Genomic DNA, 17846 nt, shown 5'->3' with positions numbered 1-17846 from the left:
GTACACGCAGCCCTTGTCATCCTCCAGGTCTCGCTGCTGCTGCAGTTTCGGCTGCTCGCTGCTGCTGGCGCCGGTGCTGTCGTCCCTGCTTGGAGCGTTCAAAGCGCATCGCCTCGCGACAGTAATGGTTCAGCCGGTCGTTGTTACCTCCAGCCCTGCGGCGAAGGCTTTCGTTCAAGCAGAGGTGTTGTCTGCCCGCCACGTGAACGGCGGTTAGGCGGCGGGCTTGTCGCTCTTGCGGTTCCTGCGGTCGCGAAGACGTTGGGGGCGGCGGCACTGTCGCTGGAGGACACGGCGGCGGCGATCGTGGAGAATTCGAGGTGGTCACTGGGCCTTCCCCAGCGTGGGGACGTATCCAGTTTGCTGCCGCCGACCTCGAAGCTGCGGATTCCTTCGGCTCAATTGTTCGCTGACGTGGGCGCAACTGTAGCTGAGCAAAGTCTGTGCGCTGGAGATCCTCCATGAGCTGCTGCAATTGCGTATGCGTGCGGCTGGCAAAGAAAACCTTCGGCTTGCGCAGGGGAATGAGTGTTGCAAGTGCCGTCTCAAGATGACCTTCCGCGTCGTCGTCGTCGTCATCTTCATCACTCGCGGATGATGATGACGACGACGACGATGATGACGATGACGACACAGAAAATGGGACCGCGCGGTGCCTGTCCAGAACACTGTCACTGCGAAAACTCGCCGTGGTCGCTGGCGACTGCTCTGCGTACCACGCGAGAGGGTCTTGATTGAGAGTATAGTCGTCCTCGCCACCGCCGCTGGTTGCCCGTTGATGTAAAAGATGCATGAGTTTTCGAGCTTTCCGAATCTGCCGCCTGTGTCCGCGAACGCGTGCGCGCCGCTCTTGGCGCACCCGTGCTACCTCTTCTTCCATCTGCCGCTGACGGAGCACCTCTTCTAGAGTCGGTGCCGGTAGGGGACAAGCCAAAGTCTTTCCTTCCGACTCACCAGCTGCAGCACTCGCCGCCGCTGCCGGCGGCTCGGCGAGGAGGCTGCTGCTGCTGCTGGTGGTGGTGGTGGTGGGGATGCTGGCCACGTCCTTGGCAATCTCGACAGTGTCAAAAAGATATGAGAGAACGCTGTTGAGCAGCATCTGCGATTTGCCAGTGCCGGTGGGCGATTCCAGGACCGCCACCCTCGACAGAAAGCCTCTCGCCCCACTGACAGATGTTGTCGCCATCGGTGAAGGCACCAGAGGCGGTGGCGAGGGAGAAGCCGGCGACACTGTGGCTGCTGCCGTGGCGGCGTCGTGTGGCCAAGATGGACTGCTTGTGCTTTTTGCCTCGTCACCTTCTTGAATCTGCTCCAGGTAGTCGCGGAGCGCCGTCATGGCATGCTCCTGCAGCGGATACGGGTCATAGGGGAAGGGTATGCCATAGGGACCGACCCGGGGCATCGTGGCGCGAAGGTTCAGGGGGGCTGTGTGTGTGTGTGGTGTGTGTGTATGTGTGTGTGTGCTTGAGGGTTATATCTATGCGGCTTTTCTTCGATATCCTTTGAGCGCTGCGCTGAGAGCACCGCAGTGTGGTGCACTGCCCCCACACAAACACCAGTGAGTGGTGAGGCAACGAGTAAGCGGTAGGAGTGGACAGGGCAATTTGTAATGGGAGAGCACCACCACCACCACCACCACCCACAAAAACAACAAGAAAAAGGGGAAGGCGGGGGGAGGGGTGGACGTGAAGGGCGAGAGCACGAGAGGGACGGCGCACATCAACAGACACACAGACGGACAGACAGACGCACGTGTTTTGTCTACACGTGTGGATGTTGTTTTGAAGATTTGCGGGCAGTTTTGATGATTTTTTGTTTTATCGAGTCTTTACGTAGAAGAAAAAAAGGGGGATTATCACGATGGGTGGACTTCTCATGGGCGTGCGTGTGTGTGGGGGTGGGGTGGGGTGGCGTGGGGTGGGGTGGGGTGTGTGGGGGTGCGTCCCCCCCTCTCTCTCTCTCTCTCCCGTTCTTCATCTCCGCTACTCCGAAGCGTCTTTATTTCAAAAAAAAAATGTCCCCACTCCCTCTTTTTTTTCCTACCCTCTCTTTTGATTTGTATCAAGCCGTGTTTGGTGGGTGTGCGGATGTGTGCAAAAAAAAAAAAGAATGGGGGGGGGGGAGGGAGAGGGAGGGATGGACAGACTTCGATCCTGCTCACTGCCCACCGCCGACACACACACACACACACACACACCACTACGCCACCCCACAGTCTTTTACTATTTATTTTAGCGCTTCTTTTCTCTCTTCTTTGGACCCACTACGCTGGGGGCGTTGTTCTCAATTAACTCAGCAATCGCCTCGCGCTCGCGCTTCATGCGCTGGTGCTTCTTTTCGGTCACCTCCTCTGCGTTCATCATCGTCCGTACCGACTTGCTCGCCGTCTTCGATGTGGAGCCGTACGTGGCGCGCTCCCGTTCGATCTGCCGCCCCATCTTGCTGCGGAGGTCAATGCCATCGACATCTTTATCGGTCACTCCATGTGGCACGAAGATACTGCTGCTGCTGCCGCCGCCGCCGCCGCCTACTACCTCAGCTGCTGCGTTCAGCCCCGTCTCTGGTATCGCAAGCATCACTTTGGTAATCTCACAGATCGGGTTCTCGTTGTCGTCCAACAGCCAGTATCCCCCCGAGAGCGACGCGGAGGGCGCCGCATCGATAGTCCAGCTCTTTGCCACTACTGCTTTGTTGCCGCGTTTGCAGGGAAACCAGAGGCGATGGTTCTGCAGTTGTACGCCCTCCAGCGTGTGTGGGGCGTCGCTGTTCACAAATTTGAGCAACTTCATGGCGCCCCTTTTTTTTTCACTAGATGAGGAGGACTGTCTCTCACTCCTGTGTGTATGTGTGTGTGAGGGAGGTGGAGGGAGGGAAGGGGGTGAAGAAATATGGGAAGGTGGTCAGCTGGAGGCGAGTTGCGCACCGAAAGAGAGAGTAAGGGTTTGCCAGGGCGTGTGGGGAGGAGGGAAGGGGGCAAAAAAAGGGGCGGGGAGCACCTGCGCTCTCCCCCCCTCCCCCCAACATCTTCCTACCTTCCCGTTTTTTTTTTTTCACGATCGTCTGTTCTTTTCGCTTATTCGACTTGCGCACTAGGCGTTGAGGGCTGCTGCGTTGGCGGACAGCGCGTGAAAACATGGAAAAAAAAGTATCACCAATGGCGTAATGGCGGGCGGGTGTGGGGTGTGGGGGGGGGAGGGGAGGGGAGGCTGGTCGTAGACATACACTAAAAATACAAATAAAAGGTTCGTCTACACCGAGTGAAACGGCTTCCAAGCAGGATGTGAGTGTGCCCGCCCCATGTGGGGTTTTGAGGGGCCCGTTGGCTTCCTCGAGCAGCCGCACCTCTCTCTCTCTGCTGCTGCTGCTCAAGGACGCCACAGAAGAGGAGGAGTGAAGGAGGAAGAAGGGTGGGGGGGGGGGTACCGCCCTGCCCCCCTCCCCCTCTCATCATGTGAGAAGCCTTTCCCCACAGACACATCCATATGCGCACGCACGCCAATACGCACACCCCCCCCCCCCCCCCCAAAACACAATAATATATATATGTACATCTATATATCTATAATAGTGTTCTCCTCCTCTTTCCTCCTCCTGTTCAGTGACTGCAGTGTATTAGCAGCTTGCCAGTTGTTTTGCGTGATTGCAAGTCTGTGATCGCCTGCGCAGCCTCGTGCAGAGGGTACACGTGCCCAAACGTCAGCTGGACCTGCTTCGATGCCACCCACCCAAACACATCTGAGGTGCGGCGCTGCGTCTCCTCTGGCGTTGAAGTGAAGTCGGCTAGCGTCGGCCGCTGCAGGTACACACTACCGGCGCGTGAGAGCTCCAGAGGTGAAATAGGCGGTACGGCGCCGCTTGCGTTCCCAAAGGTGATCATGTAGCCCCGCCGCCGCAAAACCGACAGACTGCCAGCAAAGGTTGCCTGGCCCACGCCGTCGTAGACTGCGTCCACACCCAGCGGTGCCGCCGCGCGCACCAGCGCTGGCCAGTCCGGTGTCGCCACGTAGTCGATCGCCACGTCTGCGCGACCCACCGACATCGCCAGCGCAGCTTTTTCCGCACCACCGCAGATGCCAATCACGCGTGCCCCACGCAGCTTTGCCATTTGACACACCAGCAGCCCTGTCCCGCCAGCGGCGGCGTGCACCACCACCGTCGAGCCTGGGGCACAGGGGTAGCTGGCGTCCACGAGGTAGTGCGCGGTCAGCCCTTGGCACATCACCGCTGCAGCCTCGGCGTCCGTCACCCCATCCGGCACTTCTTGCACGGCAGACGCCTGCACTACCGTGAAGGTGGCGTAGCTGCCGGTGCATCCGACACCACCGAAATAGGCTACACGCTTTCCGAGGAGCGTCTCCGGGACGCCAGGACCGACCTTGACGACCGCGCCCGCACCCTCCTCGCCCACGACGTAGGGTAGCGTCGGCTTCTTGTAAAGACCGCAGAGGTAATAGGTGTCGATAAAGTTTACCCCAGCGTAAGCGTTGTGCACGAGCACCTCACCCTTTTCGAGTTGTGTCGCTTCCGGTGTGTGAGAGGATGGACGAACCGCGAGCGCCTCTGGTCCGCCGTGGGCTGTGGCAACCACCTCCATGGCTCGCGTGTGGAGTGTGTGTATATGGGGCGCAGTGTGGGAAAGGTGTGTGTGTGTGTGTGTGTGTGGCTGTCTGTCTGTCTGTCTGTAATGAACGATAGAGAAGTGCTGGCAGGGAGGGGGGAGGGGGGAGGAGGAGCCGGCAACCAGCCAGAGCGAGCGCTGAGAAAAACGGAGGACGCATATAAACATAAACAGTAGTACGTCAGGGCACGCGTGCAGGGAAAAACAACAGCAAAAAAAAATGATGTGATTGATTGATGAGGTGCAGTAGGCAGAGATGGAGAGGCGGTGGTGAGTGAATGGATGGATGGTGGGGACTCGAGAGGGCGGCGCAGAGACTCCAAAGTACGTTTGCAGCACCGATTCGCTGTGTTCGAGGGGGGAGGGGGTCACACCGGTGAAGCTCTGTGCATTGCGGCCGCACGTCCGGCTGCTCGCTCCCAAATGATACGAGCCTTACTCGCATGTTTCTGTGGGCTCCTCCTTCGTGCATGCGCCCACGGAGGCTGCAGACCTTGGGCCTATGGACATTGTCGACCCACAACCCTCACAGTCGTGCCTCCCTCCCTCCCCCTCCCCTCATGTTCTTCTACTTCTACCTCTACCTCTATACCTCTTCCCTTCCTGGTCGAGAGCCACCACCGCACCGGTTCACTCATAACATCGTGACGCTACTACTACTACTATTGCTGCTGAGCACCCGTACACCCCCCCCTCTCCATTCCTCCGCCTATTTTCCAACACCAAGCGCATAAGAATGGGGATTGGGGTGATGGCAGTACACAGAGGTTACCCTTAGAAGGATGAAGCAGCAGCAGCAGCAGTAGTAGTAGCATGGAGGGAGGGGGAAGGGGGGGGTGGGGTGGTAGAGAGGTGAGGGGATCAGGAGGCAGGATAGGATAGGGTAGGTATGCATGCATGCATGCGTATATATATTTATATTTATATATATGTGTGTGTGTGTGCGTGTGTGTGTATTAGTATGTGCGCATAGGAAGGGGTGGGGCGAAAAAAAAAAGGGAAGCAAAGAAGAAAAGAGAACGGCGCTGGGGCGAAAAAATGGGGATACAAGCAGGCAGGCAGGCCCTCTCCCTCACACACACACACACACACACACACGTCTGCTGTAATGGCCGACACCCACATCCATCTCTCTCTCTCTTCGTTTTTTTTTGTGTGTGTGTGAGGGGAGGGGAGGGGAGAGGCAATATAAAAAAAAACATATGAATAGCGAGAGCTCACAAAGGCGACACGGAAAAGCAGTAGTTGCCCAGAAAAAAAAAAGAAACCATCAGCGGGGGGGGTTAGGGGGTGCACATCGCTCATCCTTCGCGTACGCAGGCTCCCCCCTGAGGGCTTGGTTGAAGGAGGTTGGGTGTGCTGAGAAACAGAGGAGGTGAATACCGAGGGTGATCACCCAAGCGACCAGTTAGGGGGAGGAGGGAGGGAGGGAGGGAGGGGGGCGCCGATAGTGCCGGTCTGGACTCGCTTTGCGCGCAGCATCACCACCACCACACACCACACACGCACACCACCTTACGCTTGCTTTTAGACTCTTTTGTTGACCTAGGTGGCGGTCATGGCCTTTACGGTACGACGCGAGGAGGACGAGGCAGCGGCGGCGTTGGCGGGGTCGGTCTCCGCACGCCCACTCCCAGTGATGTGCGCGCTAGCCTTTTCTTCTTCTGGCCCCTGGCCCTTCAGCAACCATGTGTCCGCCCACTCGCTGACCGCCGTCGCACAGGGCAGAGCAGCATGAACCATGATCAACAGACACGCGTACCGAATGAAAAGTTGAATCACTTCTAGCTGAGGTGCCAGCTGACGCACACGCTCGTACACATCACAGAGCTCTTGCCACTCCGTGCGCAGATCGTGAAACTCATCCGCCTCTGCCACGGGTGCTCGATGCCGTGGCGAGTCCGTCACGGGCTCGCTCTGCGGCTCTCTTCCATCCGCAGCCGCTTTGACGTGCGATCGTCGGAGGCGGTGGATAACAAGTCGACAGAGAAGCCCATTGGGGGCCAGAAGCCACAGGATGACACTGCAGAAGGCAGGCACCGTGTGCGCCGACGAGGAAGAAGAGTTTGACGCATCATCCTTTCCCGAGTTGCCGGCGTTGGCGATGCCGCATCGCCTTTCAGCGCCGATTGGGGTCGAACTCACGGTGGTGGCGCCGACAGCGGATATGGATTTGGAGTCGTTTGCGCACGACAAGGATGACGCGGCTTGTACCCTCGTTGAGATCACCGCAGAACAACAGTTCCCCACGCGCGATGATGTGGAGGAGGTGAACTGACCAGGTGACGGAAGCGCTGATGATGGGTCGCCGTAGCTCGTATCCACATGCCTTCGTATCCACCCCAGCGCCATCAAGTCGAGGCACAGCAGGTTGACCGGCACGAGAAGAGTAATGACGAGCGAGAGCCATTGCGTTATCGACATGGTGGGCAGCATCACAGCCAGTCGACAGAGTTCGTCAGCGGCAGCATTGCGTCGCGAGGCGATCGACAGACAGCGTGGTGTGCTGACCGTCGGTGCTCCCGCAGAGAGCGCCAAGGCTGGGCACTCGTAAAACTGACTGGGGTGCGAATTTTTGTCCTCATTTGTCACCGGTACACGCGGACAGCTGATGAGCGCATCGTTGCCGTGTTGGTGGGGAGGGCTCGCACCGAACGCCGCAGACAGACGTGGTACAGCGGCGCTGTTGGCTACGGCAGCGTGACGGCGGCAAAGGTCGCTCTCGTGTGCGTCGTTCTCATCGTCATCGTCGTCGTCGTCATCGTCCTGCAATAGGCTCGTGTTGTAGAAGCCGTCCGAGTCTCGCGCGCTGCGACGAGGCAAGGGCAATGAAAGGGGTTTTGAGGATATCGCCACGCCCGATTCGGTACAGGCAAGCCGCCCGTGCGGCACCTTCTCAGGGTCATCGAGGTTTGCCCTTCCCGCCTCCTCTTCCGCTTCCCTGTAATCGTCATCACAGGCGTTGCCATCGCCGTCAGGAGAGCCACGCGTGTGACGTGGGGATAGGCAAGGGCTTGTCGTCGCCGCACTTGTGACAGGGGTGAGGGTGCCGGAGTCTGGCGGACACGTTGCCTGTCCCAGGGTAGCTGGCGCTGCCTTTTTTTCGATCCTCGCATCGCGCGAGGACACCACTGTTGCGGCCAGTGCACTTTGAAGGTTGTCCAGACTCATCCTGCTCTTAACACTACCACGCGCAATGGTGGCAGGTGGGCAGCGCGAGCCTCTCATGGGGCTCTCCTCTTCGGTGGGGAGTACACGGTAACCACCGTCGCCGCGACGGCGAGGTTGTGTCTCGCTACGCTTGCTGCGAAGGTCACCGTGTGTGACCTGGAAAGTCGCATTGACTTCATTCGTTACACCGCCGTCACGATTGCCGGGCACGCCCCACCTATGCTCCCTCGTGTCTCTACCGGAGGTGTCGAGAGGCAACCCATAACGATCACCCCCGCGTGGAACCGAGGCGCGGGCTGTGAGATGCCGCCGCGGCGGTGTTCTTTCCCTACCGGCTGCTTCATCCAGGACATCGAGGTCCGAGAGGCTGTCGTGCCACCGGTTCTCGATGCTCTCTAGGTCGCAGGACAGGGACTCAAAGTCACTGGACATATTCAGAGAGACAAAGAGAAAGAGAAAAAAAAAGGGTGGGGGGGGCAACAACAACAACAAGGAAGATATAAATATATAAAAATATATATTTATATGTTGGGCGTGTGCGTGTGTGTTTTCTGTTGCCTTGTGAGATGGCGACGAATTCGGTGTGTGCGTGTGCGTGCAGTTCTGTAGCCTTTGCACGCTCTCTCTCTCCCACCCCCTCCCTCTTCTGCAGGTGTCGGAAGGGAGGGGAGGGAGGGGGTGGGAGAGAGTGGTTGAGAACTGCACAAGCCGTCTGTACCTCTCCTCCACCACCCCCCACCAAAAAAAAAAGAAAACGAAGGGAGGGAGGAAGGGGAAGGAGTCGTACACGCGTTATAATTTGGATTGTTCGCCGTCTGATAGAAACAATGGATACACGCGCGCACACACACACGCACAGGGATGTGTGTGTATGTGTGTGGTTGGGGGGGGGGAGCTGTACAAAAAAAAGGGGAGGAGGAGGAGGGGGGCACGTAAGGGGGCCGAGCAGTCGGAAAAGTCGGAGGTCGTTGCGTGAGTGCACCAGCAAGACGACTACGCAGAGAGAGGAGAGCAAAAAAAAAGAGCGCCGGCACGGCGCACGTTGTGACTGGGGGCAAAAAAAATTCCACAGATGTAGCCAACGTAGGAGGGGAAACACAGAAGCAAAGAAAGGAAGCTGAAGCAAGCAGGTGAAAGAAAGAATGCGTGCGTGCGTGTGTGTGTGTGGATCAAGCGAGAAGAGAGACCAGCGAGATGATAATGATGACTGCTCGAGATAGGTGAAAAAAAATGAAAAAAAAAGAGGTACACTCTACCCCTTTCACCGACACCCCCAGAAGCACGCACACGGAGACAATTAAAAAAAATACGACGACTACTATCACCACACACACCCTACCCACCACAAAAAAGAAAATAAAGAGAACGAGTAAAGGGAATCGATCGATGTGTACGAGAGGAATCGACGGTAGGTGCGCGAGTTGCTGCAAATATGTGGTGGCGTGTGGCTAAAAAAGAGAGATGTAATTGCGTACGCGTTTTAAACTTTATTTTCTTTCTCTGTTTTTTTTTTTGTGTATATAAATGTGTGTGTGTACACACAGAGGGAGAGAGGGAGGGAGGGAGGGAGGGAAGGAGGTGAGTGTTCCGAAAAAGCGAGAGAGGGAATAGGATCGTTTTTTTTTCGGGGCGACGCACTTCTTCTGAGAACACAACAGGGTGGTTGGTGTGTGTGTGTGTGTGTGTGTGTGTGTGAAAGATGGCAGGAGGAAGAACGGGAGGGAGTACTTGGCGGACAAGAGCAGCATGTCTTACACAGATTCTGTGGAGGCAGACACATTATACACTTTTCTCCTTCCCCACCAATGATCGTCGGCACTGCGTCCCGACACTGTCCCCAGGGCAGTCTTGGGAGGGGAGGGGAGGGGAGGGGAGGAGGAGGAGGGGTGGCATACGTGCGTGCGTGCGTGCGTGCGTGTGTTGGACTGTCCAAGTTCGCCGCGCCGGGCACATGCACCGTTTGCTGTGTCGACATTCTTCTTCAGCTCTTCATCTTTTTTTTTTTGTGCTTTCAAAGTTCCCCCATTATGACACACAATGGGGGGAGGGAGGGAGGGCGTATGGCAAGCCAATCCAATGTAAAGGGAGGAGATGGGGTGGGGTGGGTGGGGTGCACAGATCCATTACTAGGATGGATGTCCATGTATGTTGTGTGTGTGTGTGTGTCCCTCAAAAGTAGAGGGGCGAAGATGTTCGAAAGAACATGATGATGAAGCCGAGGAGGTGCAATGTGTGGACCTCGCGAAGGGCCACCACCATGTAGTAGTCCTCCAGATCGTAGAAGGTGAAGCTAAAAACAAGCAGCAGGACAGGCCATAACAGCAGCATCGCGAAGGGCAACCGCATACCGCGGTAGCGCAGGTAGACATCCATGGCGGACAGAGTCACATCCGGGTAGGCGAGGCGCGGCGGCGGGGGAAGGCTGATGGGGGACGATGACACGTCGTCGGTGGTGGACACAGAGCGCGGGTCGTGCCGCCGACCAGATGACGACGCGGACGGGGCACGATGGCGGGAGTCGTATTGATTCGAGGCTTTGTCACCTGTGCTGATGTCCGTCCCGGCCGCTCCCCGGTCTTTTTCTTCTGTACTCTTGCGCTGCGCGTGTTGCGCTTGCTTCTGACGCAGATGGCGCTGCCGTTGCGCAGCGGCTGCGTCAGCCGGGATCACCGTCTTGGAGAGCCACATCGACAAAAAAAACATACGTAGCACATTGTGGAAGCTCAAGAGAAGCTCCAAAGCAGCGCGCATGTATTCCACCGTGTTGCAGTAGTTGCCGTTGATGATCTTCGTGTATCGGTTCGCCGTCAACGCCATGTTTAAGCCGTTGTCGCCGCACGTGGCGGCCAAAACGTACACGATGAACATCACAAACGTAGAAAGGTGGACCACAACCGTTTTATTCGTGGGCATGTGCGCTGTGAATGCCAGACCCCACCCCATCGCCACCAACATCTCTGTGGGGATCAGCAGTGACTGTGTCGCGACTTGTAAAATGATTCCGGCGAGCGCCAGGCTGCGACCGATCGAGGCGGTCAACCTCAACCCCGCCAACAGAGCGAAGTGAGCCGAGAAGAAAACACTCAGCAGGCACTTGAGCATGAGGAGAGCGAGGACGAGCCACTGCATCGGGGGGTACATGACAATAATGTGGCTCTTGGCCCACCGCAGTCGCAGCGGTTCGACAACCTTCGACAAAACAAAGTCAGTCATTCGCACTACCCTGGAACGCCACCTGCGCGGTGATACTAAGGCGTTCGTAGTGCTCAATGCCGTGGTGCGCGCTGGGATGCCGCGCTTGCGTTGCTCATGACCTCGACGTCGTCGCGCCTCCGCCTCTCGCTGCCGCTTCTGACGGTGCCTGCACCGCGCGGAACGGCCCTCGTCGCGGTTGCTATCGTCGTCGTCGTCATCACCACCGCTGGTGCTGCTACTGCTACAGTCCGTGTCATCGTCGGCCGACGAGCACGAATAAATGGAGGAGGAGGAGGAGGAGGAGGAGTACGTCACGGAGGATGACGTGGGGGTGCGGCGTCGTTGGCTGCTCTGGGCGCTCCCGCTCCCGCGCCCACTGAGCCCTTCCCTCGCCTCCTCTTTTCGCGCATCGCTTTGACCACTGGTGGTGTCACGACGGCCGTCGTCGTCTGAAGACAAAGGGCTGGATGTGCTCGAACGCATCGAGTAGAAGGGCGATTGGCACCGCAGTGAATTATCACTCTCATCGTCGCGCCTGAGGTCCCCCCCAACGGGCCGCTCGTCTTGGTGCGTCTGCCGAGGCCGGGGGCCAACACGGCCTCCCCCAGATTTGCCCGCTTCTGTACGGATGGGCTCGTCTTCGGTGACATCCTGGTGGATATCGGCCGTGTGGCGCAGCGTCAACACGTGTGCTTTGTCCACCGCTGTCTCCGCCCAAGACGTCCATTCCGATGAATCTCGACTAGACACCTTTACCCCTTTGCCCTCGGCCCCGTGAGGAGCCGCACGTGTTCCTGCGTTGGCCTCTCCCGCGCCCATCACTTGCAGTTCCTGTTCCTTGTCGTTGTCTTGACGGTGTCGATTTTTACGGCCAGCGCCCTCTGCAGCAGTGTCCCCTCTCCGCTCCCTCCCCCTCCCCCACACCGGCTTGGACGCGCTGCTACGCATCTCCCTGTTCGCAGGACGCTGGTCAGATCCAGTGGGCGTTTGCCGCTCCCCGTGAGCCGCTGTTGCCTGGCGTGGGCCGTCGTCGCTGGGGCTGGTGTGGCCTTTCTCGTCCTTTTTTACCCCAGCGCCACAGCACTGCCGCTGCTTGCTGCACGAGAGGATCATGACCAGGAACACGATGAGCAGGATGACGTAGCATGCCAAGAGAGAGAGGAACATGATGGCTGTGGGGATGTGCTCGCCGCTGCCGGCGTAGTTACCCGGGTTCACGAAGTTCACTGTCACGGCGAAGGAGAGCGGTATGCCGGAGCACTGCGCGACCACGGCGATAACGGGGGCACCAGGATAGTTGTGGGTGACTCCCACAGATGACTGCAGCCAGTCCGCGGCACTGCCGAGGTTCCAGGAGGAGGCCCGCGCAAGCAATGCGTTCAGGGGAATCGTGTAGAGCGCCGGCGCCGTGCAGACCCTCTCTGCGTTCGCTCGCAAGTTATGCGAGGGGTTGGCATCCAGGCTACCGGTCGATCTGCCATCACCGCTTCTGGTGGTCGCCGTGTCACTGGAGAAGAGGGTTGAGTACGCGGCCGATGCTTGCGCGGCGGCGGCGGCGTCAGTGTTCATGCGTGCTGCCGCAAAAGAGCTTGGCACAGGGGTGTTCGTGAGTTGATACCACACATCGAATCGAAATATCTTGAGTACAACAGCGGTGTTCAGTTGCATGATGTCTTGCAAGAAGGAGTTGTTCAGCGGTTCAGGCGGCAATATATTCTTCGGCGGGGGCATGCTTGCTGCACAAGACGGGTAGACCGGTGATCCCCCCTCCGAGGAGGCCGGGGGTGGATTAGCAGCGGCCTCATCCACTGTCCGCCCTGCTTTGCCCTCTGCCAAGGCTGTATCGTGGCCGAGGGGCATTGGGCGTACAAAATTACTCTTCGCTGCACGTGGGGGCCGATTGCGTAGCTGTAGCCGCGGTACCGCTGTTCCCTGCTCATTAGCCAGGTCGATCATCGTTGACATCAGCGCAGGAGCGTTGAAGGTGCAGTGCAGTGTCGGCCAGTTCCAAAAGAAAAACACGGTTTGCAATGAGATGTCCGGATATGTCTCATCATCCGTGCCGTCGTCGTCGTCGTCGTCGTCGACATTCTCGATGCTGGATCTGGTGGACGCCGAGGAGGGAGGCGTGCGTCTTGCTCTGGAGAGGTCGTTTACACTGCCACCACCGCCTGTCGGGGACACCCTCAGGGTGTTTGAGGCGATGTGCTCTCGGAAGGTGGTGACATGGTAGAAGAGGGATACACTTGTGTCGATGGTGATGTGAATAGTGGCCCCCTGCAGCATGACGAAGGGCCTGTCGGCGTTTAAAGTTTCGTAATAGGAGGTGAGGGCGCTGCGCTGCCCCGAAAGAGTGCGGGTAAGATCGCGTAACGCCGCCTTCGTGGCTCCCCTGTTGCGTCCTTCTGTGGCATCCTCCATGGAGGCGTCTAGCCTTCCCGCAACTTTGGCGCGACTCGCCATATCGACATGGGGCCTCCTCGTCCTCCCCCCCGCCTCCTCCTCCTCCTCCTCCTTCTCTTTTCTCGCAGGGATGTTTACGGGCTCCTCGACAGTGCCGTTCCCGGCTAGGAGCGACCACAACGGGTAGTAAGGGCAGGCGGAGACGTTGACCAGCATCGCCACGGACTCCCCGTTCCAGGGGCTGCCGTGAGGGGTAGGTGATGTTGAGAGCCTTGTCGTCAAGCTTTTTATGCATGCGTCACTGAGTCTTTCGTTGGCCTTGAAGGTCAACATGAGGTTCTGGCGTACGGCACGCACAAAGAGAGACGGAGTGCAGGTGGTGGTGGTGGCACCCCTCTTGACACATCGTGGCCTTCGCTGCACCGATGGTGGAGCTGAGTGGTAGAGAAGACATGGCAACAGAAGCAACAAGACGCACACTACCACCCGCTTCACGAGTCGCCACGTGAGTCGACGACGACGACGATGCGTGCGCTTCGCCTCCTGGAATCCGTGTTGGATAGAACCACACACGTTCGTGTGTGTGCTGCGGTGATCCGCCAGAAAGGGGGAGTCACCATATAAAGGCGGGTCGGCCAGTACTCCCTTCGATATAGACGCGCTTGCTTCCTCTCCTACACAGTGGCTACGGGGATTCCTCTGTGTCAACTCGGCGGACGATGTGCATGAGGAGCACTGTGTCGTGGTCGCAACCGTTCTTCTTCTCATCTCGAGGCACAGAGCGCACAAGGGATGAGGGGGTTGGTTGGTTGGTTGGTGGTGGTGGATCCGTGGTGGGACGCCAAATCGGGGTGCATCCGTCAGACTACCGAAGTTGATGTCAAATATATGTATGCATTGCGTGTGTGTGTGTGTGTGTGTATGGGTGGGTGGGGGGAGAGAGAAGGGAGGAGGTGGATGCGGCGTGTAACGCGTAGACAAGCATATACATGTAACTATCTTGTGTTCCCTTCAGAGGGAGGGAGAGGGGAAGAGGGGAAGAGGGGGGGGGTGGGTGGGTGGGTGGGATAGACGCGACACATTGGCAGACTGTGCAAAGAAAAACAGCGCCAACTAGAAGGCTCGCAAAGAGGATGGGGGAGGGGGGAAGAGGGGGAGGAGAATAGAAAGGCACGTACATGTGCGTGTGGCTGCTATGCTCTCACTTCAAGTTTTTTGCGCTCCCACAGCGCGAATTTGCTGTCGACAGAGTCCGTCGTTCAGATGTCTACACTCCCTCTCCCCCAAAGACTTCATCTACATCTCTCTCTGTCTCTCTCTCTCTCTCTGAGACACACACACACACACACACACAGACACAGACTCCCCCCTCAACGTCATGCGACACAGCCGAGACATCGAAAATAATAAGAGGAACAACAACCGGGAGTAACGAAAAAAAAGAGGGAAGGGGAAGGTGGTGGTGGTGGGGGCACCACTATCATTGACAACGATGCATCTGACGTACCCGTGCGTGTCAGCCTCACCCACCTTCTTTTTTTACCCCCTCCCCCTCCCCCTTCCCCCTCCGTCTTCTGCCTGAGGGAGACACCCCCTACCAGACGCATATATAACATACACAGGCGCGACCATGGGCTGGGCGGGGATGGGAGTGTGGGTGGGGTGGGGACGGTATCGAGAATTTTTCTCTCCCCCCCGCCCTTTCACACACACACACACACACACCATCCTCATCATTTTTCAAGGTGAGATGGGGCGAGATCACGGGGGGCGAAGGCTTCGATGTCATGCATTGAGCAACATCCACACAGACAGCAGCGCGAGTGTCGTTGCCGTCGAGCGTCATCTTATTCCTTCCTACTGTTCGGAGTACTGGTGCGCTGTACCCTCTAGTCGCTTCATCTCCGCTACTTTACGAACGGCTTTATTGAAGTCGTCGTTCTCCACGTAGTCTCGGCCGGCTCGAATGGCAAACATGCCGGCTTCCGTACAGACGTTGCGCAGATCGGCGCCGTTGAAGCCGTCTGAGAGCTTCACGATGCCCTCAAAGTCGATGTCGCCCTTCTTCGTGATTTTTGCAGAGTGAATACGGAGAATGTCGAGCCGCCCCACCTCGTTAGGGAGAGGGATCTCGATTTTCCGGTCGAGGCGGCCAGGACGCATGAGCGCCGCATCGAGGGTGTCCGGCCGGTTTGTGGCCATGATCACCTTCACCTTGCCGAGCTTGTCGAATCCGTCCATCTGGTTGAGCAGCTCCATTAGCGTACGTTGTATTTCTCGATCGGAGGACGAGCCTTCGATCCGCTTGCTGCCAATGGCGTCCACCTCGTCGATAAATATGATGCAGGGCTCGTGCTCACGCGCGTAGGCAAACATCTCGCGAATGACGCGGGCTGATTCACCAATGTACTTGTCCACGATGGAGGACGCGACAATCTTGAGGAACGCCGCGTCCACGTTGGCGGCGATAGCTTTTGCTAGCAGCGTCTTGCCAGTGCCGGGGGGTCCGTAGAGCAGAACACCCTTCGGTGGTGCGATACCGACGCGCAGGAACAGCTCTGGGTTTGTCAGAGGCAGCTCAATCACCTCACGCATCTGGCGCATCTGGGGCTGCAGTCCACCAATCTCCTGGAAGGAGACATCCTTGTCACTGGCTGTGTACTGCATGCTGTACACCTGCGGGTCCACCTCGCGCGGCAGCACCTTCACAATTGTGAAAGTTGTGATTTCAAGTGCGACACGGGCACCGAACTTGAGTCTCTCCGGCTTGATGCTCTTGCGGTAGCCGACAAGGTGACGTGCACCGCTGACGCTCTTCACGATGAAGCGCTCTTCGTCAACACGCTTGAGGACCTCACCGACGTAGTGTCCAATACTGAGGAGGGCATTGATGTTGTCCTCCACCTTGCTCAGTTCCCGTTTCTGCTGTTTGACGTCATCGTTCACTTTCTTCAAGCGAGCTTGCGTGACGTTGCGCTCCGCCGTCTTTTTAATAACTTCGTTGCGCAGCATCTCGCGCTCCGGGTCGAGTGCGTTGGTGCTCTGCATTGTGTGCGTCTGTGTTTGTCTAGGACCGGCTTCTCCTTGAAATAATAATAAATATTATAAGAAAAAGAGAGAGACAGAGAGAAAACAAAATCTCTCAGTTGATTTTCTACGACCATGCAAGTGGGTGCGCGCGCAGAGGAAATGAGGCGGGTCGGATGGCACGTGTATGTGTGTGTGTGTGTGTGTGTGTGTTGGTGTTTCTTTCTCTCTAGCTCCCACTCAAAGAAAGACGACGACGGCGACATAAATGACAACAAAAAAGTGAACCACGTGCGTGTGAAGAATGAGACAAACCATCAGTCAATCAGAGGCGAAAGACAAAGGGAGGAAGGGAGAGAGAGGAGGAGGGGGGGGGTAGGGCCCATGGTGGCCAAGAGTTGGAGGATCCTGCGCCTTTTTTTTTGCGAAGTTCGAGCGCCATCATGGGTGTAGAAGGAGGAGGAGGGGGGGGGCAGCGACAGGAGGGGACATAAAACAAGTCACCCCCCCTGTCTGTCTGTATGCGAGTACGTCCTCTGCGTGCCATTTTCTTTTGTTTTTACTCTGCCCCCCCTTCCCCCCCCTCCTTCCTTCCTTCCTTCCCGCCCTTCTGCAGCAAAACAGGAGCAGAAAAAAAAACGAACAAACCCAAACATTACATACACACGTCCCTAAACCATGACTTTATTCGTCCCGCTTCGTTGTAACCAGCCCACAGGTGGGGCGGAGGGGGAGGGGAGGGGAGGGGAGGGGAGGGGATGTGTGTACACACACGCACCTCTGTCATACTGTTTGTGTCATATATATATATATATATATATGCCCACGCCTACTTCGCTATCCCCCTCCTCCCCCCTCGCCACCGCCATACCCCCCACACCCACACACAGGCCCTCTTTTTCTTTCAGACCAATGAAGAGTGCAAAACAGAAAATGTGGGAGCGGAGCGGATGAAGAAAGAGTGGAGGAGGAGGGCGTACACATTATCCCCTCCCATTCTGGAGTTTAAGTGTCTTTGGCCTTTTTCGGTGTGCGTTTCTTTTTTTTTTTCATGTTGTGTGACGACCATTATTTTTTTTTTCCCCACCACTATCGAAACTCCGCAAAACACACACACACACATGCACACATACTCGTGTGCATGTGTGTGTGTGTGCGCGCCTGGCATGTCCGGCGAAGGACAGGGAGAAGAAACATGAGACCACAACATGATGTCGTTCCATCCCCCCCCCCCCCCACCCCCCATCCCCTCCTTCTTCTTTTGCCGCACTAGCGCGCCTACTGCCATACACACTACGCATATGCTCAGCCAAGGGGTGTGTGTGTGTGTGGCCGGATCGTCGTCAACAAAAAAAGTGGATGGGGTTTATCATCTGTGGCCACACACACAGCGTGGGGCCTCGCCGGCCCATTCCTCCATCTCAGTGCTTCT

The 17846-nt window shown here is 57.4% G+C and overlaps 6 protein-coding genes across 6 annotated transcripts; all 6 read right to left on the bottom strand.

Annotated features, from left to right (window-relative positions):
* Positions 1-16: 16 nt before the first annotated feature.
* On the bottom strand, positions 17-1402 carry JKF63_07745 (uncharacterized protein; the record flags this gene model as incomplete). The annotated part of the gene is made up of 2 exons (XM_067903676.1): positions 17-1206; positions 1237-1402. 2 exons carry the CDS (start codon positions 1400-1402, stop codon positions 17-19), a joined length of 1356 nt encoding a protein of 451 aa, XP_067759876.1.
* An 829-nt stretch (positions 1403-2231) lies between these two features.
* Positions 2232-2789, bottom strand: JKF63_07744 (uncharacterized protein; the record flags this gene model as incomplete). The annotated part of the gene is made up of 1 exon (XM_067903675.1): positions 2232-2789. The coding sequence occupies one exon, from the start codon at positions 2787-2789 to the stop codon at positions 2232-2234; it is 558 nt and encodes a 185-aa protein (XP_067759875.1).
* Positions 2790-3595: 806 nt separating this feature from the next.
* Positions 3596-4594, bottom strand: JKF63_07743 (uncharacterized protein; the record flags this gene model as incomplete). The annotated part of the gene is made up of 1 exon (XM_067903674.1): positions 3596-4594. The coding sequence occupies one exon, from the start codon at positions 4592-4594 to the stop codon at positions 3596-3598; it is 999 nt and encodes a 332-aa protein (XP_067759874.1).
* A 1569-nt stretch (positions 4595-6163) lies between these two features.
* On the bottom strand, positions 6164-8221 carry JKF63_07742 (uncharacterized protein; the record flags this gene model as incomplete). The annotated part of the gene is made up of 1 exon (XM_067903673.1): positions 6164-8221. The coding sequence occupies one exon, from the start codon at positions 8219-8221 to the stop codon at positions 6164-6166; it is 2058 nt and encodes a 685-aa protein (XP_067759873.1).
* Positions 8222-9958: 1737 nt separating this feature from the next.
* JKF63_07741 (uncharacterized protein) lies at positions 9959-13603 on the bottom strand (the record flags this gene model as incomplete). The annotated part of the gene is made up of 1 exon (XM_067903672.1): positions 9959-13603. The coding sequence occupies one exon, from the start codon at positions 13601-13603 to the stop codon at positions 9959-9961; it is 3645 nt and encodes a 1214-aa protein (XP_067759872.1).
* A 1641-nt stretch (positions 13604-15244) lies between these two features.
* Positions 15245-16435, bottom strand: JKF63_07740 (uncharacterized protein; the record flags this gene model as incomplete). The annotated part of the gene is made up of 1 exon (XM_067903671.1): positions 15245-16435. The coding sequence occupies one exon, from the start codon at positions 16433-16435 to the stop codon at positions 15245-15247; it is 1191 nt and encodes a 396-aa protein (XP_067759871.1).
* Positions 16436-17846: the final 1411 nt, after the last annotated feature.

Source organism: Porcisia hertigi, chromosome 3, assembly GCF_017918235.1.
Source record: "Porcisia hertigi strain C119 chromosome 3, whole genome shotgun sequence".
Classification (NCBI taxonomy): domain Eukaryota; phylum Euglenozoa; class Kinetoplastea; order Trypanosomatida; family Trypanosomatidae; genus Porcisia; species Porcisia hertigi.
This window is presented reverse-complemented; position numbering and strand designations above follow the sequence as displayed.